Consider the following 24,566-nt stretch of genomic DNA (forward strand, 5'->3'; position numbering starts at 1 on the left):
CGTGGGAACGTATACACATCGACTACGCAAGACCAGTGACAGGAAAAATGCTACTCATTATTGTTGATGCATACAGTAAATGGCTAGAGGTAAAAGTGACAAGCTCTACGACGGCATCATCTATCAATCGCTATATTGGAAAAACTATTTGCGACATACGGAGCTCCGGTCACAATCGTTTCAGACAACGGACCTCAGTTTGTCGCAACAGAGTTCAAGTCATGAGAGAAGTTCTTCAGAGGAGCGGTGTAAAGTTCCAGAAATTAATAGCACCGTATCACCCAAAAGGCCAAGCGGAACGCTACGTTCAAACCGTAAAAAACACGTTGAAAATCCCTTCGACATAACTTGAATGAATTCCTATGCCAATACCGGAAAGCACCACGTGCGACGACGGGTCAGTCCCCAGCTCAGTTATTCTTAGGAAGGTCAATAAGATCCAGTTTGGACCTCGTTAAACCAGATCCGATTAACGAGAAGATCGCACAAAAGCAACAAAGCGTGGCGAATTCAACGTTTCGCGAATTCCGACTCACTCAGAAGGTTTATTTCTTATCGAATAATCCTCGCATGGATACCAACTATAATCGTTCTCGAAGAATTCGTTTCTATGAAGATCCGCAAGAGGAAAGGACAGCAAGACGAGCACCCAGTACCGATGATTCATTAAGTATCGCCTCAGATGCATCATATATTTCGATTTCATCAGAATCAACAACGCCTCCAGCAAGTCCACCCCGAGAGCAGGAAATTCCACCAGTACTGCGTAAATCGACTCGTAGAAAGCAGCCACCCCAGAAGTTCGTACCAGGGGCGAACCGCCATCAGGAAAGAAAAAAGGAGATGTAGGATATGCGATTAATAGCGACGCTGCGTCTACTGTGCGTTGGTAGCATTGAAGAGCGTGCATGGCATGTGAGCGTCGCATGCGAGCGTCTCAGAGACGTACGAGTCGTGCTAAATAACAGTCAACCTTCCTGTACTTCCAAGCACCGAATAAAAGTATTGAGAACACTTCTTCCTGTACATTACTCAAAATACAACACTTTATATAAGATATTCTTCAAGTGTTACTATATTTTTAACTCAATCAACTTGTCGTTCTATTAATATTGGTTAGGATGAAAGTATTTAGTACGTATTTTCTAAAAATAAAATGATCAAAATAAAAAAATAAATTACAAAATGCTTAAAAATTGTAGATATATAACAATTTAAAAGTATAAGATTTAAATGTAAATGTTAAATGTAAAAAGAAAAAAGTCTCGTCCAGTAGCCCTATTCTGTAACTCTAACGACAGTATCGTTATCGATATACTGTCGTTGCGCAGCTTTTTTCCATTATAGTATACCTGCGCAACCACAACGATAACGACACTGTCGTTAAACTGGCGCTAAACTATGCGCGATTCGTGATTCGCCATTCGCCGCGATGTGACGGGAAGAAAAAATACGTCAAGTACATTTCACATTTGCGTGAATCGATGGTTGACGTTTGACAAAGGGTAGGGTACCGCGACACGACGAAACAAATGTTCTCGGTAGTTCGATGATGAATGGCCGAAGTCAAAACAATGTTTATGATTTTTTTACTTATATGATTATAAAAAAAATAGGATAACGCATCGCAAAGCTTCGTAACGACGTAAAAGACATTTAATTTTGAAATTAAATATATTGAGAACGGAACGGTGAATTATCTTTTTTCTGGACTTAATCGATTCAGGAGAGTTCCTTCTTTCGATATAAAAAATAAAACCTATCACTTTTGGCAAAAGTTGTTCATCATCGAACTACCTTAAAGAGGAACGAGAGAGCGTCGATAGTGGTGTAGTAGTCTAAAGTAAAAAAAGGAGAGGAAGAAAAGGAGGAGAAAAGAAAAAGGGTTCGAGCGAAAACGATTTCTCAGGTAGTACCTTCACGGTGCAAATACTTGGCACAAAAATGTGCGCAATCATGTGTCTTGACAATAGAATAAAGCGAAACATGTTCGAAAACGTCGGCGGCGGCAATCTTGAACGTATTTTTCTATCCAGTTGCAGTAGCGTATTATACACCCTTCAAATATTTTTCGAAAAATAATTCCTGGAACTTTTGGTTACTCCTGCGTAATTTTCAAGGACAAGCGCTAGGAACAAACGTACACGAGTGAATCGTGATTGAACCTGACGGAAATGTAAAAAATGCTTAATATTACAAAATAAATGTGCCGGTTGAACGAACGATACGTCTCTTATCTCCGACGTCCAACAGATAACTTGATCGCAACATTTTAGACTCGCGCTCGCATTGCCCCGATGACTTATGCGACGATTACGTGATTTCTCTTCGTCATTTCGACGATTTCGTCGCCGAATGATCGCGCGCTTGCAAAACTCGTATACGCGCATCGAAATCACAATAAATCGCGATTGACTTTTCAATTGTGCTTCAATGTTGTCAAGGTCTCCTAAGCTGCTCGGGTTTTATATCTTGTAGTGTAAACACGAGTGAGCTGCAAATATCGGGTGTCTGAGACCACCCGCCCACCCCTTTTCTTTCAAAAACTAAGCATTTTAGAGAAAAACGTTCCAGACAAAAATTGTATGGTTTTGAGGAGAACATAAGATGGTGTCATTGATTTGACGTTGGGTGGCATCGTTAAGGACAGGTCAAGGACACCTTCAGTTTTTTAAATAGAACCCCCTATTTTTTATTGCATATTCTTATAGCTTAGGTCAAGAGCTTTCCAAAACACTATAATTAAGTATTTTTTCATTAAGTACTTTTCGAGTTATAAGGCTTGAAAGTTACAGTATTGTGACATAATATTTTGTTAAGTATTTATAATTCAAATTCCTTACTTTTTATTTTTGCAAACAATACGAATCAATTAATGCAAAGAAAACACAATTTTCTTAAAGTAAAACTTAAAGAAAAATGCTTTTTCAATAACTATCAATCACGCAATAAAAAATCGGTAGGGGAGAGGACGCTACCTTGTGACACAGGCAACGGTGTTACATTGCGATTATTTTGCGAAATGTACGTTCTATGTGCAATTTTATATGTGGTTATGCTTTATTTATGTAAACTGAGATCATATTAATCTAAAAGAGAAATTAACACAAAAAGTAAAAAAAAATGCAGGTAAGAATCTCTTTCAACCATACTTCAAAAAATATTTTGTCTCCTGAACTTTTTGTAATATTTATTGCTGCGATGCGTATAACCTAAGTATGTACGCATGTATTTGTAGGTTAGTTCGTTACAAAACGTATTATATGCATTATAAAACAATTATAAGTCATTAAATATATAAATTTTGCAATAAATGTGTCCAGTGTTGTGTGGGGTACCTTGTGACATAGGCTTATAGACATACAGCAAATAGGTTTTAACGTAATCTATATGTCTATTTTGGTATTCTGCAGATTATAAGAAGATTGAATGTCTTTTCAAGGTGGACAAAACGTCAAATGCAGAAAAAAAAAAATTAGCAGAGCTAAGGTAGACGAGGCGACAATGAAAGCAGCAGCGGTATTTCAAGTCGTCAAAGGAAATCAAAGCATTCGAAGCACAGCAAAATCTTTCAATATCAATCACATGACACTAACAATAAGTCGCTGGGTCACTAAATATAAAGAGGCCACCGAAGAGCACACTTTATTTTGCCTGTCACACAATACCCCATCAGTTGGGTAAAATGTGACATTTTCCATATTTTCATTACATTGAGTTATTTACAGATTATAATATTTTTTTATTCATACTAATACGTCTATATATTTCATTCCTAAAGATTCAATATAAATGCCAATAAAGTTAGTTTATACAAATTTCACGCTAAAAATAAAAATTTATTACTCCGAAAAAAGTGTCACAAGGTAGCCTGGTCTCCCTTACTCTTCTTTCATGGTATACGCTAAATTTAAGTCTTTGTCGAAAGTAATTCAATATGTACTTGGTGAATAGACATTCTGTAAGAATGAAACTTAATGCATGAATATGCCTACAGAAATTACACAGCGCGCAATAGTTTATTCCAGGTATTTTAGACATTGTTCTTAACAACGATACAAGAATTACACTCATTATAAATGGCATTAAAATTGTTCTTCATGGCAGCTTTGTATAGATTAGTGCGCTACTACTGTGCCACATTACGTTCTTACACAACAAGTTTTTCTTTAAAAAAATTGTGTTTTCTTTACATTAATTAATTCGTATTGTTTGCAAAAATAAAAAGTAAGAAATTTGAATTATAAATACTTAACAAAATATTATGTCACAATATTGTAACTTTCAAGCCTTGATAACTCGAAAAGTACTTAATAAAAAAATACTTAATTATAGTGTTTTGGAAAGCTCTCGACATAAGCTATAAGAATATGCAATAAAAAATAGGAAGTTCCATTTAAGAAACTGAAGATGTCCTTGACCTGTCCTTAACGATGCCACCCAAGGTCAAATCAATGACATCATCTTATGTTCCCCTCAAAACCATACAATTTTTGTCTGGAACGTTTTTCTCTAAAATGCTTAATTTTTGAAAGAAAAGGGGTGGGCGGGTGGTCTCAGACACCCAGTATATGGGCTCAGCCTTAATCGAGATTAAGATATATGAGAGTCAATTTGAGCTATTCAAAATTCAAGATTCTATATATAAAAAGTTATATCTATTTTCGTCTCTCTTGCAACATAACGTTGAATTAAATAAAATTGATTACAAATAGCAGATAAATCTAGAGATTTATAATCTTCATCCTACGATAATATTCTTTTCTAATAATTTATTGTTTATATTACCTGCTTTTTAGCTAGTTTTTAAGACAAAAAATTATGAAATAAACACGTGAAAGGAAACGGGATAATTAAGAGCCAATCGCTGTTGACGGTGCAAAAATGTTTATTCTTCTTTTTTGTTTGAATTTAACCGTAGTTTCGGTCCCTATTCGGATCATCTTTAGCATCTTTCAACGTCTTCACACCGTCAACAGCGATTGGCTCTTAATTAGCCCGTTTCGTTTCACGTGTGGATTTCCAACAGAGCCTTAAGAGACTGCGCACATTTCCCTATTATTTCCTTTTATTGTGTGTGTGCGCAGCCCTTAACTGTCCAATTTCTTAAATTAATTAATTATTTTCATTATTATGTCTCTGAAAGTTTCAGCAAGATATGGACAGAAAAATGTTTATAATCAATAATGTAAGATAACGGAAGATTTGATTAATCTACTACTATTCGACGTTGATAAAATCAACTCTTAATTAGGTCGGTTTTTATAGCAATTTTTGCGCACTGATGTTGCGAAGTAAATGTTCTCGGAATAGTATTTATATCATTAACGCTTAACGTTCTTCTGTATGCGATTGTCTTCTCTTTTCTCCTTAAATTTATTAACAGAAGCAATTTAATATAGCAATTTTGCTACTATTCCACTTATTCATTATCTCTATAAATTAATTTATTCACAGTTTTATTTTATTATATATATATTAATTAGATAACAATTAAAGGATAAAGGATAAAGAATTTTACTTTATATACCCCAAGGGGCCTTAAAGGGCGTTTTGAAGGGACGTACCCAACCCTAACCTCCAATTCATCCACTACCTTACTGTTTCCTCCTTTCCTCCTTTGGACCAACGGTTTAACGTCTCTTCCGAAAGACGGAGGCCAGTTTTCTCCGCATCTTGCACGGAGGGGCGCGGTTTTTTCGGAAAAAACTTCCATGATTCATGGCTCTAGTGGACTCAAACCTGGTTCCTCAGATTACGAGTCTGGCGCTCTACCGCACTAGACCACACCCCCGCTCTATTAGGTAACAATTATAACTAACAAATTTATTTTTTAAAACAATTTATACACAGTTTATGTGCAATGTTTCAAGCAAAACTTCACAGTAATTCTCACAGTTTAAAGCAAGCAGACCCCATCAAACTTAACAATTATTCTGAATTCTGGTGCTCCTGGCAATTTTGCAGCAAATCTGCAAATCTAACTGCCTTTAACAGCCAGTGGGGCATATGTGTCCCACCTACTTTTAAAAATCATATCTCATAAAAATCAATACATCGATTTCATTAAGGTCTTATTTTAAAGAAAAAGATAGCTTTTAAATATACAAAAATTGTTAAACCTAAGGGTAGCAACCCTACAGCTACCTTGTTAAAAAGCGCCAAAATCACGAAAAAAATGAAAAATAAGCAGAATTTTTTGTTTACCTTTAGTTCATGTATAAGTTTTGAAATAAAGTCAAAATTATGTACAAAAAAGACTCCTTCATTCTCTCTCGTTTCATGGTTAGCGCACAAGAGTGTTTTTTCTATCGTTCCTATACAGAATGAGCCTTTACCGCCATTTCTCACAAAACTACCTGTTTCCAACCAATACCATCCCTGGGGAAAGGGGGTTGGGGGCTGGTACTTACATGATCCTTTGGACCTAACAAACCTACGAACTGCGAAAACACACGCACGCCCTGAAAAATAAAAGATTTGACCTGACTGTAAAGGAATTCGAGAATGGTGGAAAGATCTTCTACCCAAATGCGTGATGTCATCAGGAATGAGAGAATTCTCGAGGAACGAGGAACACGAGCTTTACTTATTGTTAGCCCGTTCCACACTCTCTTTGATTTTTCTTTAAAATGTATTGTTCAAGAGATATTTGAGGTAGACATTCAAAATGGGTCACCCTGTATAACAGTGAATCTATTTATAGATGTAAAATATTTCACGCGTTCAAATTTGTCATCTAGATTTGAACTCATATATAAATTGTAAAACGTTGCCATCGGGCGATTATTCGTCCGTATATCGATTAGAGATTGGAAGAGTTGTATAAAAACATATAGGGGAGAGCGGGGGGCATGGTGGGGCAGGGAGATAAGACGAGGTGCCTCATGAGACGATTCAAACGCATCAATCCCAAGTGACTGTCCACATTTGATTTGTGACACCTCCCGCGATCAGTAGCGCAGGCGGATTCCAGACAGGTAAATGCAAGTGTCGCGATAATCGCAAAAGTTTCATATTCTGCGAACCGTTTATTATTTTTCCATTTTATGTCAGATGTCACAAGAATATAAAAATATGTAAAAGATGCCGTATTAATTATATAGGAAATGAAATCTCGCAGTAAAATCGGCTAATTTTTTAATGTTGTAACTTATGTTTAATCTATTATATACGCATTCCTATCCTTGTAACTACATGGATGTGGTGGAGAATTGGTCCCATGTGTATGCGTGTATGCGTATACGTATGTGCGTGCGTGCGTGTGCGTGCGTGCATGTGTGTATGCGCGACGTACATGTTGGATGGTCCGGGTATTACGGGGATGAGGGCTATAGCACATGGCGATTCCGGGACAATGAAGTACCGTTGTGCTGTTCCAGGGATTGCACGACAATCGAAGGTGCTAGAGGAGTGATTTTTGGTGGGTACTGGCACCAACGTTCGGTGTACCTGAGGGTTACATTTTTAGTGGATGCTAGTCCTACATAACACTGAGAGTATACATAATGCATTTTCCCATCCGCAAAAAAAAAGCGAAATACAACAGATTTTACTTCTTCCCCGTTTTATCCCACTGGTGGGACAAGACGGAGAAAAATAACTTTTTTCGTGTTTTTATATGTTCTCGATTTGTTTATTAATAATTAATTTTTCTATCGTAACAATTTGGAAGACTGATTGTTAAAGACTCATTATTACATTAAAATATTTATCTCTCTCTAGAAATCTGGTTTTTATTCCATGTCAAATCTTAATTATCCCGTCTTGCCCCGCTCTCCCTTAATAAAAAAAGACCATCTCTCTCTTCAAGTATACATTGCTATTTTATGTAAAACAGAAATTAATGGGATGTGCACGTTGTGCGTGTGGAAGCCGATTTTATCTCTCCGATATCCCACTGTACGAAGGAAACGTACCGTATCACCTCAAGGAGAACGTATAACGAAGCGCGTACAGGCGTATATTTATACGGCGGTATAAACTAGACCACTAAATATCTCGCTCGCGTGAGTCGCTATTAGCGCCTGCCTTCTAAACGCCTTGCGCAAATCCACGGGCCACTTTAACGATTTGTGCAAATCGTGGACAGCGGGCGAGAAGATTCGCGCTCCTCGTTAGCTCGTCGGCGCTAACGCAAAAAGGACACTCGCATTTTCGCCATCACGAATCGCGCGTCTACGAATGTTCCTCCCCCCCTGACGCAATCCTAACTAGACGTCGTAGACGTCCTACACGTGAAATATCATTTTAACAAGAATCTGGAGAGACTGCACTCTCAAAGCTTTGTCAAAGATTTTGATGAATTTTATCACATAAATCTATCTTCTTCTTTTTCTCTGTCTTTATTTAATTCCTATTTAATTCCTATTTTATTTCTTCCTAAATGCATCAAATAAAAGTTTATCTATTTAATAAATTTTTTTCTACGAAGAATTTCTATGACAAATATATTAATACTAATTATATTAAAAATTATAATGTTAAACAGCTGTGTGCATCGAGAAAAAACACAGTATTTAATTATAAAGTATAAAGTCTATTATCAGTCTTGGAATCTAATATTTAAGTGAAATTGCTGAATAAAACACTTTATACATATAAATAATGTTCATTAACGGACACGCAACAAACAGCCCAACAAGTGCACGTTGATGACCGACGAGACCACAAACGATCGAGAAACTCGGAACTTTTTGTGCTACGGAATTAATCTAGTGCCACACCTAAATTCAATTCAACTTGTTGAGAGATAAGTGATAGACGGCGGCGATTATAGAAAGTTGCGCGCATAATTGCGTCGAAGTCGCGGCATCTGGGCGGAAAAATATGAACGGTAAGTTTTTGTCGGCATAATAGTGCCACGCGATTCGCTTAACGCAACGATGACAGAGATCTCTCGTGCTAGTCCAATGACCAAAACATGTCAAGGAAATTATCCGGTAGCCGTTGTGTGCACGCTCGTAAAAGTAACCAACCAGTTGAAAAATAAATCGTACTAAAGGGGAGAAGGCGGGGGGCACGAGACGCCGCAGAGACGGTCAAGTCTGCAATGATTCACGGATTCATGCCTCATCTTTTTCCGACCCGGTGCCGGATTTTCGAGAACGTACGGAGATCTCGCGGTTGTCTCCTCGGGACGAGGCCCGAGGAGATTCTCGCCATCTGTCAAACTGCCAGAAGTCGATTTTCGACGCCCGGCTCTATTTATAAATGTCGTACGGGCAAACACACCTTCGTAGAACGTTACTTGGCAAGCGCCGATTGTCATCGGTCGAACAATGTTACGCGCCGTCGACAATTAAATTTTGCAATTTACTCCTTGTTCGAACTGTAGAACAAATAGCAGAAGCTTCGCCAGGCGGAAAGCTTCGCCTATATCTCCGGGCGCCGAAATTTATCGCGTACACTAGTTAGCATTGTAGGAGCAAGATAAGGGCATCGTTACAACGATGCTCACGCAGATAACGTTAAGATAAGTAATTTCGCGCGGAAACGACCTACACTGTCTCGGTAAACACTTGAAAATTTAAGAAAAGTTCGTAAATTCTATATAAATCTGCTTTTTTTGAAAAATTCATAACTAAAGTTAAGTAAACTTCGATAATAACAAGAGCTAGTATATTAAGTACTTTTACATTAAAAAGTATTTTGAAAAACCTAGTCTATTTAACTATCGATTATATAATAAATGACAAAATATTTCACAACTCTCGCTAGGATTCTGTTCGATTCGGTGATGCACATTCATACACTTCGTGTTAAAGATCTAAGAGCTTTGACGACGAAGATGTCGTAGGTAGGACGATAAGAAACAAAAATAAATATAAGACAACGTCGAGCGACTAGATAACCCGTGCGACCCTCTTAGCGTCAAGAGACACCGAGAATGGACTTCATAAGAGAGTTTCGTAAGCAAAAGACGTAAGCAACGTGTTTCTCGGTTTCTCAGGAAACACGTATCTTCTTTTCCCGATGAATGAGCGGCCCGATATTACTTAATTGATTCATCAAATATCGTGTGGATACCTGTGCACTATTTATTACGCGTAGGTAAAAAGTAAATACTTGTTTTTACCTTTTTTTTTCCAAGAAGTCAGTAAAATAAAATTTATCGTGGCGTGATAGCATTGAACGCGATAGCGGTGTACAGAGGGAGAGTGAAGAACAAGGAATCGCGAATATCTCTTGATAAATTCCGAGATCTAAATTTAATGACGTACGACAAATACACGCACACACGTATATACACACGTAGAAAGAGAAATAGAAGGGAAGAAAGAAAAGCGGAGAACTCGAGGCGCAAGCGCGAGATGTGCGCCGGACTAGAATACGCGTTCTGTCTCGTAATAAGTGCTCCACATGACGAAGCCGGAAAGACGCCTAGTGTCGCGTCGCGCGACTGAGTGCCGGTATTTTTAATATCGTTCCTATGTTTAGCTCAGCGAATAGAACATCAGTCGTCGTCGTCGCCGGCGTCTCCGACGCTAAAGACGCGGGAAACGTCAGGTGTCAGTTATACTAAGGCGAGGGGACATGCGTTCCGATATTTCACGGCGTACTTCTTCCGTTTCGATCCTTTCTTTTTTCTTTTTTTTCACAATAAAAGAAAAGGGGAAAGATCCCGCGTCGTGCTCGCTGCACGAGGCCACCGACGTCTTCGAGAGACTTCCGTTTCACGTCAGGACATTCCACGTAGGTCAGCGAGCAGAACGATTTTAGCAGCGACCTTTAAGACATTCGGACTCGCATCCATCCGCCAAAGCTGGAGGAGCCGTTCGGGGATAAACGCAAAATGGATTTAATTCATGATATGCAAATCAATTTAGAAGAAACGCCAAGTCTGACAAATAATTGGCGCGCAGTTTAATAGGTTAAAAATATATGTACTATAAATACACAGAAATATTATTAGGCTATTACAATCCAGCTTTGACTATAAATAATATTTTTTCTACAAGGATTTAATTCATTTATCGATTCGATACGTTGGGAGACAGCGAAGGCACAGGCAAGCGCATCGTTGATAAAATCTTGTTAATCGACCGGTTATGCGGAAGCGAAATCTATTTTAACAGTTTTAGACCGGTTGCCGAGACCTGTAACTCCACACGTCTTTTGGAATTCTCGTATATAAATGCGATCAAAAAACCGGAAAACCGGAATATCGGAATACGTAATATCTCTCGATAATTATCTTTTACTTTCCCGCTTCTGATTTGCTTGAATCTCTGAATGTATGACCATTGTTAGATATAAACATGTCTGGATAATTAAAGCGGGTGTGTAGCAGATGAGGCTGAGAGAGAGAGAGAGAGAGAGAGAGAGAGAGAGTTGAGGTGTCTTGAAATAAACACGCGCGTACCATAGAACGGAGCACCTTATTATTGTATTTCGACGATGATCGCGAAAATCTGTTCAGAAAATGAGGAAATAGCCGCGAAGAACCGTGTGCGCATAATGCACAATGTATACGCCTCAACCGTACCGGAGCGGAGCACCGTATGCGATAATTGCTCGGATAAATGCCGACTTTATAACGTTAACGTTTTAAAATAAGGACACAATTCCTGAATTCAGGAACGGAAGTCAAGGTTTCGTGAAACCTCTAATTGTCCCATAGACCTACGAGACCTTTTTCTCCAAAGCCCTTTGTTACTGCTTACTATTGCTTAGTTTTCAAATGACTCGTCTAAGGGAAAGATAGGTGTCTCGTAACAGACCGCATTTCTCTTCTCTTAATTTAGGATAAATTCAAATATTTGCACCTGTCTGGAGTCACTTACATATGAGTTTATGATGTGTACAACGTTTACCTATCTATACAGGCCAATACGTACATTTCTTACACAAAGTTCAAAGTCGAATAAAAGCTCTAAAAAAAAATTATTTTTCAAACATTCCATCAACTTCCTATTCCAATAAAGAGATAACCAAATAACTTATCATATTTCCGATATTATTATACGGAATGATATGTATGCGGAAGAAAGGCAAGTTGATAAATTATACGAATAGAATCGAAAATATTTTCTTTATCTAAAACGCGTTGAGAACTTGTTATCGGATAGAACGAGACTCTTAACTGGTATTAAATGTGAAATTCATAGAAATTACGAAGACACTTAACATTACAAAGCCATGATAACGATTCGATGATTCTCGATGCAATTTCTTCTTCCAAGCTTTTAATAAATCTATTTAATGTTTAGATAAACGAACAAATGATAACAGCCGATAGAGTCAAAGCTATCTCTTATCTAGCCAACGTCTACAAGTAGCGAGGACAGTAGTGGCGATGTACAGGAGAGGGAGGATAACATGCCGGACCGCCGATCGTCAACGATAATGGTTAATGGATAAGCATCTAGCAAGATTTATAGTCATCGCGGAGCCGTCGGTCGCCGCGCTCATTTTATCGCTGTGTTAACACAAGTTACGAGAATCTTACGTCTGATAAGCGAGGTTTTACGTGCGACCGAGGTCGCACGCACTTCGGGAAAGTGCGTTTCATCACGAGTAAGTCTCACGAAAAGAGTCAGTCGCGTGTCGTTAATTATTCCGCACTTAAAACAATTGAAACGTCAATTTTACCGAAACTAATGCACCGTAATGCGCTACAAGCGATTACGATTATAGTAAGTCATTAAAAATGTCCGCGCCGAGAATTCTCGGAGGTCTTCGATTTTGAATGAACCCTGATCCGCGCAGTTCCTTGCGAATGCCGCGCTCGAGCTGGTCGTCGATTTTAACCCTTACAAACATGTAATTCGTGTCCGATCGATTTCTATATCCATGGGAGTTTTTTTAAAACTTTAATAAAGTGTCTTCAATTATGTTACATTTTATTTTTTTCCAAAATAAAATACAGACATTTGTTCTAGAAACTTGAAAGTATGTTTATAATTTTTTCAGAGATTTGAGAATTTTTTTTTAACCACTTTAAATAGGTGGACCGGCTGATACCCATGTTAACCCTTAAATGCCCCGTAGGGTCCAGCGGACCCCAGACCCTTTAGAATAAAATGTTTTCAAATGTTCTTGCCAAAAATGGAGCTCATGCTTCCATTGATGATAGTTGAGTGCGTGACCTACCCGTTTGTACACTTAGCAGTACTCAGTTTACTTAATTTTTATACTATGTTGAAATTGAAATTTTAACAATATATTAAGCATTTTACTCTCTTTTCTAAGCCTTGAACAACATAAAAAAATTTTTTCATAACCAAAGATAAAAAAATCAATGAGTAAGGAGACATTTTTCATGCTGGGGTCTTTTAGACCCCTCATGTCATTTACGAGATTCTTGAAAGTTGTGGCATTTAAGGGTTAATATCTGAGGTTGTCCGAGGTCTTTGCTTGTTACTACAACTTTTTATAAAAGTGACCGACACAGCCGGCCTTCAATGCACTTAAAAAGCCGCACAATAAAATTAAATAGAGATTTCCCAGATTTTCATTTTCCTCTCACTCAATTCTTCTGTCACCCAAAGTGATAGTTCTGTGAAATACCATAGCTCTGTGAGACAAATCGTGGACTATTGGATTTCGGGGTGCTATTGCTAACTTCACAGACCTATAGATACACCGTAAATCCAAGTGTGTAATTTGAGAACTGCGGAGAACCTCTGCTACTTTTTTTATTGTATACAACTCTCGAAAATATCATCGTATTTTGACTTTTTTTCCGATCGTAAATAAACTGGAAAATACGTACATTAATTCAGTTAGTCTAAAATCATAATGAGTAGGCAATAAATACGTGTTAAAAAACTAAAAATTATTTCATTAATAATGCTATAATGTGCTACATTCGCCTGCCAATAGCTTTAGAAATGCCGACGGGCGGCGTCCGGATCCTAATCGCTATCGAGAAGCTATCATGCAATTATCTGCGATGTCTTCTCGAAACACCCGTATCCATTGATCGTACAGTCATTACGAAATCAAAATGTGAAATGTAAGCTTTCGAGGGTCATCGGGCCATAGATCGCTTTGATGGTGATTCGCCTTTTTAACATATCCGGTGCATAAATAAAGAAAAATAACATGAGAGGAGAAAAAGAAGGCGACGCGAGAAAGAAGAAATTTACGTTTCTCGTTACGATGTGGCGTTTCGTACCGCTTGCTCGACGTTGATATCGTTTTCCCCGTCGCGCGCGTCGCTCCCTCTGCCAGATATACATATTTCTGACACACATTCGCATATTCTACGTAGATCGGAGTAGAAGCGTCTTGTCGGAGGAGGGCAGTCGCGAAAGAACCCGGGCGAAGGTTACGGCCGACCCACGATGCAAAACCGCACGAGGCATATGTTATCGTATATCAAGTCCCTTAACGAGACCTCGCTGCCTAAATATAGCTCTGGAGCAGCGAGTACGCAAAGTGTTAGTTAAATAAATATTAATTACGTTAGACAAATTAACCGTGTAACGTCATGTGCGCTGGAGGAACAATCGGTAATATATTCGGCTGTTTTTTTTTATTATCGTTAATGGATACTTACGTGAAATGTTTTAATGATTTAATTAAAATGAAACCAATGCTTGTTTTTGTATAATATAGCTAGCCAATTTAACATTCTGCGTATCATCTCTGTAGCTAAAAAGATTATATGTCGTAAATAAAACTCTTATAATAAAACAAACTTGATTTATTTTTTATGTAATATCTATCGACTATCTATTTTCGATTCGTGCGTCATTGCACAAGCGATGTTGATTTCTAACGATTCGATGACAAGAGCTGTCACTGTTGACTGTTCGCTGTCATTCATTGAGAAATTGCTCACTAGCGATCGATGCGATAAGATCTAATATGTTAATATATTAGAGCGGGACTAACGTGAAACAGATTGCAAAAATTTTACTTGCATGGCACAGATTTGAGAAAATTCGTATCTTCGATCGTATCTTCAAATTTATTCCTGCAGTCAGGCATTCGTCCGTAATGCTATGCCACGTGTTATGTTTGAGCGCGTGAACTGAGAGCAATTCGATTGGTTAAACATTTCTCACTTAAAAGCTATTATACAGGGTGAGTCATTTTAATGTCCCTACCTAATATCTTCTTCCCTACGTCTTTAATTAAGGCTCCTGGGTAGTCACCGCGGCCATATTGAATTTCTTGCTATCGAGGCGAAAAAATGACCCTATTTTGTCACGTTTGTCGCGTGACATTCTAAATAAAAAGACATTTCAATAAAAAATCACTATAGATCGTTTCAGAACACTTCTAAAATTGACCGGGGACTATTCTTTTCCCTCGACAATAAACGAACAACCATAAAACGAAGTCTAAACACACGGGAAAACAAACTTTCCAAATTTGACGACTATAAAAAAAGAGTGGAAATTGTTCCTCCGCATATTTATTCCTCGTAAATCTTTCTCCATTCAAGAAAAATGATGATTAGTGACTTTTTCGAAATCCAATGGATACCATTTTTGTGACGAGTCATGCTGTATTTCATATTTAGTATTTATTTTTGTGACGAGTTATGCTGTATTTCATATTTAGTATTTATTTTTGTAACGAGTCATGCTGGTATTTGGAGAGAAAAATGGAAAATTAACTTTGGGATTTCACCTATTTTTCCCACTTTGACTTTGACAGTAAACGGATATTATTTACGTTATTCTACGGCCAAAAACTATTAAGAAATTATGCAAAATTTTACGTGCCGATTTGGGGGTAAAAATCGATCACTTTTTAACATACTCATTTAAAAATCCTTTTTCAGAATTAAAGTGTATGATGCACTAATGTACCCTCAGAAATTCAGATCTTCTTTACCTACTCTGAGTAATAGGGCGTCTAGAGCTGTCAACCGTCCACTGTCATAAAAATTCTGCGGTTTGTTGTCACAAAATGAGACAGTTCTCAGAATCAGGCTTAGATACCTAATACATGTATATAAGATTAGTGTAAAAAACAATTAAAGTGGGGTAAAAAACGCCAATCGCGCCGCTGTTCGCGGGAACGGGAACGTCTTATTCTCGGGAAGGGGAACGAGAGATACGAAACGAGGAGCTCCTGAGAAGTTGCGACCTCATCGTAAAGCATTACATAACACCACGATAGCGCCACTTCGTGCATCCCGCGCGTCTGACAGCCGAGCCGACCGTGCGGCTTATCACGTCGCCTCATTGCGTCGCGTTTCGTCGCGCGACGCCAGCGAAGAATATATGACGGCCGCGATCTCAAGGTTGACCACGACTGGGGATAATCGCGAATCCATGGGAAGAGAGATGTCTACAAATCGAGAAGCGGTTGACGCAGGTGCTGGCGTACAAAACGTGGTAGTGAACAAGCGAGTAGCGCGCGAGAGTGGCGAGTGGAGGCGCACGTGGCCGCGCGCGCGCGCGCCAATTGCGCGACCATAGCGCAACGAACCGACGAGTGGATGCACGAATGCAGACGGAGAGAGCCGGTCTTTTCTCCTATCTGTCTTTCAATAGCGATTATTATTGCGCGCGTTACGCAATTCTCTCGTCGCCCTCCTCTCTCGGCGCGTATGCGCTACTGGCCAATGACCAGAGCTAGATAACGTGCGCGCCCCACTTTGCAGACTCGCTAATCTTGGACTATAACTCGGACTAGATTCCTCCGAGTTATGGTCCTCCTCCTCTCCCTCTTTTTTTGCCTTTCCCTCCCTTCCTCCGTGATAATATTATCATTCTGAAAATTGAATCCCGCGCAAATTAAGTTGTCTCTCCTGTCGTGCTTCCAATTTTACTGTAAATTCATCATCCGCGAAGGCGCCGAAAAATCTCTATATATCTTTGATGTAATTCTAGATTTGACCGTGTACAAAAAAAAGAAATATTCTTGATTTAAAAATATTTTTAGTTTCAACGTTCAAAAAGTTGGAAATTTTGAAATGAGATCATATTGCGTTAAACGAAGAAAATTTAATTGAATGAAGTCATTATATAATCCAACCAAGAAAAAAGAAGTTAAAATAAAAAGTAGAAATTCTTATAAGCTGTAGATTATTTCGTATATACGCAAGATTACTATATAATCTTCTTATAAAAATTTCAACATTTTATTTCAACATTTTTTTTCTTGGTTCAACTATATAATGAGTTCATTCAAGCAAGAAAGTTGAAAAATTGCATTTAAAAAAATGTCCGTATGTGTGTATGTATGCGGGTGCATGCGTGCGTGCGTGCTTGTGTACGCGTGTGCGTGTATGTATGTATGTATGTATGGATTTTACCTAAATTTCTATAATTCAAGAACTAATCAACTAAATGTTAAAAATTATATATAAAATAGGGGTAGAAAAGACTAAAGAATATAATAGAATTAGAAAAATAACCAATATTATAATATTTTTACCCTTATTAAAAAGTATACCTCAATCAATTGAGACTTATAAAAAATTGATGTGTTTTGACAATTTAATATTAATTATTGGCAATCTTTCTAATTCTAGTATATTTTTCAGTCTCTTCTATCCCTATTTCATATACAATTCTTCAAGACTTGGTTGATTAGACCCAGCTTTATAACCTTCTATGTATGTACAGAATCTCTGAAATTTCAAACGTCTAAATCTCAAGAATTAATCAAACAAATCTTAAAAAATTCTATATGAATTAGAGGTAAACACACAAGACTAGAGAATATAATAAAATTAGAAAAAATTACTAGTATAATAAAAATAGCACATGTGCATTTTCTAGTTCTATATGAATCTCAAAGGTAGAAAAAACTGGAAAATATAATAAAACTAGAAAAAATTACTAGTATAATAAAAATAGCACATGTGCACTGCTTCCTCATTATTTTTTAAAAATTAAAGAAACACTAAAATTTTCTTTAAAAATAGGCAAAATTCAAGCAGCTTTAACTTTGTTAAAAATAAACAAAATTTAAATTTAAAAATTCCTTCACTTTCCACGTTTCCCCGCTACAGACGTTATTTTTATAATCATATTTGGATTCTACGACTCAAAATGTTTTTGAATTGCGATACGATGATTTTTAAGGGAGTTATGAGCAATCAAAGTCAAAATGCTCATTTCTCATTCAATCCGCGATAACTCAGTAATAAAAAATCGTAGTAACATTTTTAAAAAAAGATTTTGCAAGGAAAACTTCAAGCTTTCACTTTGGGAAGTCGAAAATTTTCGCCGATTTTTTTTGCGCACGTGACAGGCCCACAAAATGAAAGAAAAATTTTCTATTTTATCCAGCTCGTAGTTTTCTATATGTAAAAATTACTAAATTCAAAGAAACTATAAAATAATAATAACCTTTTAAAAGTAAAAATTTCAAGCTTTAAAATCCATTTTTTAAATTTAAATTTCGTTCATTCTTAACAAAGTTACAGCTGCTTAAATTTTGCCTATTTTTTAAAAAAAATTTAGTGTTTCTTTAATTTTTCTGAGAAGTGTATAACTCAATAACTAATCAAGTAAATCTTAAAGAATTATGTATGAAATAAGTATAGGAGAGAGAAAGACTGAAGAATATAATAAAATTAGAAAAAATTGCTAATATCATAAAAATAGCACATGTACATTGCTATTTTTAGTTACAGCTTATCTATAGTAAAACTTATCACAATAAAAAAGTGTACAAGGAAACTTGCACATTGCTTCCTCATAATTAGATTATTAGCATTGTTTCTATTCAAAGTCAACTTGTTTTTAAAGTAGAGAAATATAATTATGAACATAAAATAGTATGACTTTTGTAAACCTAGCACTTCCACCACTAAAAAAAAGTTTGGATCTATGGTATAATTAAGTGCTAATTTTGTGCTAATTTATTGTTGTAGAAATTGTGCTAATTTATTGTTTCCCAAATTTTGTGCTCCTATCAATTTGCAGGAAATAAATAGCAAGAGTAGAAGTGCTGAATTCATGTTAAACTAGCATCTCCACTCCTAAAAAAACAAGTATAGAATACCGTAAACAAAAAAATTAATATACCAGAATTTTGTGCTAATTTTGTGCTTTCAAAATATCCCAATCCGGAATTTGGTGCTCATTGTTTAACATAAGAAAATCTATGAAGAATGTGATCACAACAGGAGTAAGGTGTATAATTTAAATAAATTCGTTGCCAGGTCAGATTTAGTCTTAAGCCGGTTCTACAATTGCAAACAATATAACAACTGCTAGTTGAAAAGTGTTATTTCCGATTGCCGATTGCCAGTTACTGTCGCCAAAAAAATTAAAAGTTTGACAATTCTCTTTTGACAACTGCAATTGACAAGCACAACGTGAAAATAACACTTTTCAACTAGCAGTTGCCATTGTTTGCAACGTATTGTAAAGCCAGTTTTAAAATAACACTAAAATTATGTGCTTTTAAAATATGCAAATCCGGAATTTGGTGCTTCTTTAGCTTAAGAAAATCCTTAAAGAGTGTGGTCACGACAAGAATAAAGTTCATTAAAGCAATTAGTTGCTGGGTCAAATTTGGTCTTAAAATAATACTACAATTATGTGCTTTTAAAATATGTAAAGCTGGAATTTGGTGCTCATTGTTTAACTTAATAAAATGCATAAGAAGTAGGTCACAACAAGAGTAAAGTACATTAAAGCAATTAGTTGCTGAGTCGACTTTGTTACTAAAATATTGCTAAAATTATGTGCTTTCAAAATATACAAATCTAGAATTTGGTACTTGTTGTTTAACTTAATAAAATGTATAAAGAGTGTGGCGGTGCTAGCGTCATTTAGTTTAAACAACAAGCACCAAATTCTAGATTTGCATATTTTAAAAGCATATAATTTTAGTGTTATTTTAAGACCAAATTTGACCCAGCAATTTTGCATCTTGTTTCCGGTTGATCCTATGACAAAAATAGTTATAATCAATATTAAAGAGGAAGAAATTCTCTACAACTTTCGTCTGAAACATTTTCTCATTTTCTTAATATTTTTTAAGATATTTTGAAGGAAATTTTTCAATATTTAGCAAATTTTTCTTAAATATTTAAAAAAATTTTAGAAAAATAAATGTTTTGGACAAAAGTTGTAGATAATTTCCTCCCCTTTAATATTAATAATAACTATTTTTGTTGTAAAACCAACCAAAAATGATATTGCAAAAGAAAAAAATTTTCTTGCCTCTATTTTTCCAATATGGCGACTAGAGCAGCGGGTCGCCAAGATCGGAAACTCAGGAAATTATTTAAACCTCCAATTACATAACCTCGCAAAATTTAAAAATTCCTGGATTTAACGTAAAATAACGTCTTTTTGTGTCTATTGACTGGGCTATATGTTAAACAACGAGCACCAAATTCGCGCAGATTGGAATACTTTGAAAGCACAAAATATAAAAATCTGGTACATCAATTTTTTGTTTACGATATACTTGTTTTTCAGGAGTGGGGTACTAGCTTAACGTGAAGCCAGCACCTCCACTTTTGCTATTTATTTCCAGCAAATTGGTACAAAATTCGGGACTAGAGCAATCAATTAGCACTTAATTATGCCATAAACTCGAATTTTTTTTTAGCGATGAGGATGCTAGGTTTACAGAGGTTGGTAATTGGCCGTGGTTCATCGTGATCAGTATGCACATCGTTCAATGTATCTGTAGAAAAACCAAGATGTTTTTTTAGAAATTCAAAATCTAGATAAATAATACTTATGTAGACAAACGAACAAGAATGCCGAGAATAAATATCTCTCTCTCTCCCAAGATTTTCATTATTTGAAAAGGTAAGGCTCACTTTAAATTAACATCGCTAATGAATAACGCTGCGCTCATAGAAAAATTAAAATTCTTACATTTACGTACGTTTTGAAACAAAATTTACTCGACGATTCTGCAGAGTAATATTCTTTTTATGTTGATGGAATTTTATTCTGATAATTTTTTTTTTTTTGGAGAAAAATAATACACAAACAAAAAGAAAACGCTGTTCATTTTGAAGCATTGTAATCTTGCAGTTGAGCAAAATTGAGAATTGAAAAAATGTTAAAAAAGATGGTAATTATGGTACTGAACGTACCATAATATATGGCACACATTATGAGGAAGCCTCTCTCCTTATAATTGTAATTACCAAAAAAAAATAGGGATGAAACGGACTACTCACTTCCTTTACTCACCTTTTTAGCAGTTTTTTATCTCACTCTTTTCTTTTATTGATTTAAAAAAAAAAAAAAAAAAAAAAAAACCATCACACGAGTTACTACGAAGACAAACCGATCTCTATACCAGGGTAGGTATTATGAAACTTTTTTCGCGACGTTTACGAACATTCCGGTTGAACGACGCGTGGTCAAGAAAATTTCAAATTTACATGCTCGTAGATGGTGAAAGATTGAAACGACCGGAGAAATACGACTTCAATGTTGTTGCTATGTGGAAAGCTCGAAGAGAACGCTTTTCTATTTTTTGTTAGAAAATCGACAAAAGAGACGAGCATATTATCGGAATCGTTAGGCAGCAACTCCGACAGGAAGGAAAAGGCTTCACTTGAGCTTGATTTGTAGCACGATCTGGGAAATTGTGTATATTAAATGCGTGCGAACGTAACCGTATTGTATACGAAACCACGTGCGAACGTAATGTCACCCACGCCGCACGCGGCGTCGCGTCGCGGCACGGCGCGCGGTGGCGGTATCCAACGAAAAAGATGGCTGGCTAATTTTTTCGGCGCGCGGGCCGCCAGCGGCAACACGCTTTTGTCACAGGATCACGTTTGTAAAACGGCGTCTGCCGAGCGAAGGAAAAATCGTACTCACCGACGCGATGATGTTTCATCCTGAGGCTGGCGGGCTGGATCGAGAAGTCCTACGATTGGTCGTTTTACGATCGCTCGACGGAGTGAAAAGCTGTCAAACAGAAAATAATGCGGTCAAAAGTCAACGAATGTCGGGACGCGGTCGCGAGGGATGCCGCAAACGTCACCGCCGCCGCCGTCGTCGTCGTCGTCGACGGCACGAATTAACGTCGAAATATCACGGATGACGAGCGCACGCCTCCACCTTCGGGAGGACACCGCGTTAAACGCGAAACGCCGAAACGCACGTGTCGCGTTAACTCGCGTAGAAACGTGTCTCGCGAGATCCGTGTCTTACAAGAAGTCGCGGCTGGGTGTATGTAGTATGTACTTACATACACGGCGTGATGCGCGCGCTTCTCCCGCGCTCGCGGCTGGCGGCTTTTGCTTCGCGGTACGCGACACGCGACGCCGTCGCGTCGTCGCGTGGCGTACAACTAAAATAAAGAAATTACGAGACAACACTTACCGGAACGTGAGATATCGCGTTCACGCTTCTTCTCTCGATTTCGTCCCGATGCTGCAGTGCCAATTGCTCATGCCTCGTCTCTTCGTTGGTGTATACGATGCTACCGCTATTGCCACTGACAGGTCGAGTGACAGCTTAGCTACACAGCGACAAACGTGTGCGTGCTGGTTGGTGGCGTTGGTGCGTGCCTCGAACGCGCGACGCTTGGCGGCTCGGCGTGGTTGAAGAAATGTCAGAACAGAACTCACAGATGCTGTCAAAGCTCCGTAGCTATCGCGTGTGGCGCCACCTGTAGAGTCATCGATACACTTTTATAAATGGTCGAACTCGCGGGATGAGTTTAGTTCTGGGTTCGTTTTATGGAGGATTCACATTACGTCCGATCACGGTCCGATGTTCGACGTACGACGATCCGACGTCCAATAACAGAATTTATTATTAGAGACAAAAATTTCCTATTGGATGTCGGATCGTCGTACGTCGAACATCGGACGTGATCGGACGCAATGTGAATCCTCCATTACTTTATACTGAACTTGCACGGTTTATTTTCCCTCTTTTTCTTTTCATCTTGAAGAGAAAAGGAGAAAAGATGAACTGTTACTACGTTTACGCGAGCGTTACTTCTGTAGTAACTTACGATAATTCCTTCGCGTAAACGGGATTTTGTAGTAACTTACGATAATTTACTCCGCGTAAACGGGTAAATTATTGCAAGTTAATACAGAAGTAACGCTCGCGTAAACGTAGTAACTGAAATACATAAAAAAGACAGCGGCATACGGAGCATGTTTTCCTGCGGAGGCCTTTTATTAGAACACCGTTAAGGTGATCCTAAAGCCGTGATCCTAACCGGTTTTTTTCTTAGCACTAATCTTTTAAATGGCATTACTTTTGTAGTAACTTACGATAATTTACTCCGCGTAAACGAGTGATATATCGTAAGTTACTACAGAAGTAACGCTCGCGTAAACGTAGTATATAACTGGCATATTTATTCATAAAAAATCAACGTTTCGGTCCAGATTCGGATCCTCTTTAGTCTTTAGGTGAACTCTTACACAAGCATTCGACAGGCAATTCGTGACAATAATGTTCTCGCAAGTCAGAAACCGAAGACTTTCCGGTATTCAGTCTTCAAGATCGTCTTAAGTAATGTCTTGAGACGCTAATACGGCTCTGTGATTGGTTCATGACATCTTAAGATTGAACTTAAGACGGTCTTAAATAACTATGAATACCGGCCTCAAAATAGTTATTTGTGTAACAAGTGCGGGAAGACGGAAATTCACGGGTGCGGAGTGGACGCACGAGCCGAAGGCGAGTGCGATCACCGCACCCGTGAATTTTCAACTTCACGCACGTGTTACACACCCTATTTTATATTACAAGTGCGTGGAAAGTGGTCTATCACGCGCGCGTTGCGCGCGGATGAATGGGCCACTTTCCACGCACGTGTGACATAAAAAGAATTTCGTTTTTGTATCACGATCGCTTAAATATTATAAATAACAAAGGAACTATAAAAGTAAAGAACAAAAGCGACTTACAGGCTTAGTGCGTTGTCAGCAAAATATAACGATGTGTTAGTAAAGTAAAAAAAAAATTCATTGGACGTCCATTGGAGGTTGTGTTCTGTGTGGGACCTAGCTGTTTATACTAAACATAAACTTTACGTTGGTTTGTGTACGACGGCTTTAATGTGCACTGAATGCCAGTGCAAAAAACGCTATTATAGCAATCAAAGAACGTTCTGCTTAAAACATTAACATATAGAATTCTACATTAATTACCTTAATTTCACTGGGTCACTCGGTTTAAACGATGGCTTGGCGCAAAAAGACAGGAAATACCGCCATGCTTGATCTTTCGCAATTTTCTGCCGATGTTAAGGCTTGTCGGAAATGACATCATAAAATGAAATGTTTTGATTGGATAACTCATAACGCGGCGTCGTGACGCGCGCGCGACACGTATAGTGGAAACGCACCCTTAGGCCCGTATTCATAGCCAGTTTTATAGATGTTAACCTTACATTTATAGAAATAAACCTTAAGGGTTGGTTTATAATAGCCGTAACCGTTGATTTAAGCCGTAATCTTTAAGAAATTGACCAATCACAGTCGATTATTCTTCTCACATTCGACTATGATTGGTCAATTTCTTAAAGATTACGGCTTAAATCAACGGTTACGGCTATTATAAATCAACCCTTAAAGCTATTGCACGTAACGCAGTTGTAGTCATAAATCGTAAGGTCGTAAGAAAATAGACCATTCACACTCGATTATTCTCCTTGAGCTCGAAAAATAATCGAGTGTGATTGGTCTATTT

The 24,566-nt window shown here is 37.6% G+C and overlaps 1 protein-coding gene across 1 annotated transcript in view; it reads right to left on the reverse strand.

Annotated features, from left to right (window-relative positions):
- The window catches only part of LOC143906595 (uncharacterized), a 52,555-nt gene extending 29,987 nt beyond the window's left edge, over nucleotides 1–22,568 (reverse strand). Inside the window, exons 1-2 of the mRNA XM_077422787.1 lie at nucleotides 22,233–22,568; nucleotides 21,726–21,815 (exon numbers count right to left, since the gene is read on the reverse strand). Coding sequence (XP_077278913.1) covers nucleotides 21,726–21,744 — 19 coding nt within the window. The 5' untranslated portion in view covers nucleotides 21,745–21,815; nucleotides 22,233–22,568. The remainder of the gene's footprint in view (nucleotides 1–21,725; nucleotides 21,816–22,232) is intronic.
- Nucleotides 22,569–24,566: the final 1,998 nt, after the last annotated feature.

This window comes from Temnothorax americanus, unplaced genomic scaffold, assembly GCF_048541705.1.
Source record: "Temnothorax americanus isolate GAGA-0224 unplaced genomic scaffold, ASM4854170v1 Scaffold73, whole genome shotgun sequence".
Lineage (NCBI taxonomy): Eukaryota > Metazoa > Arthropoda > Insecta > Hymenoptera > Formicidae > Temnothorax > Temnothorax americanus.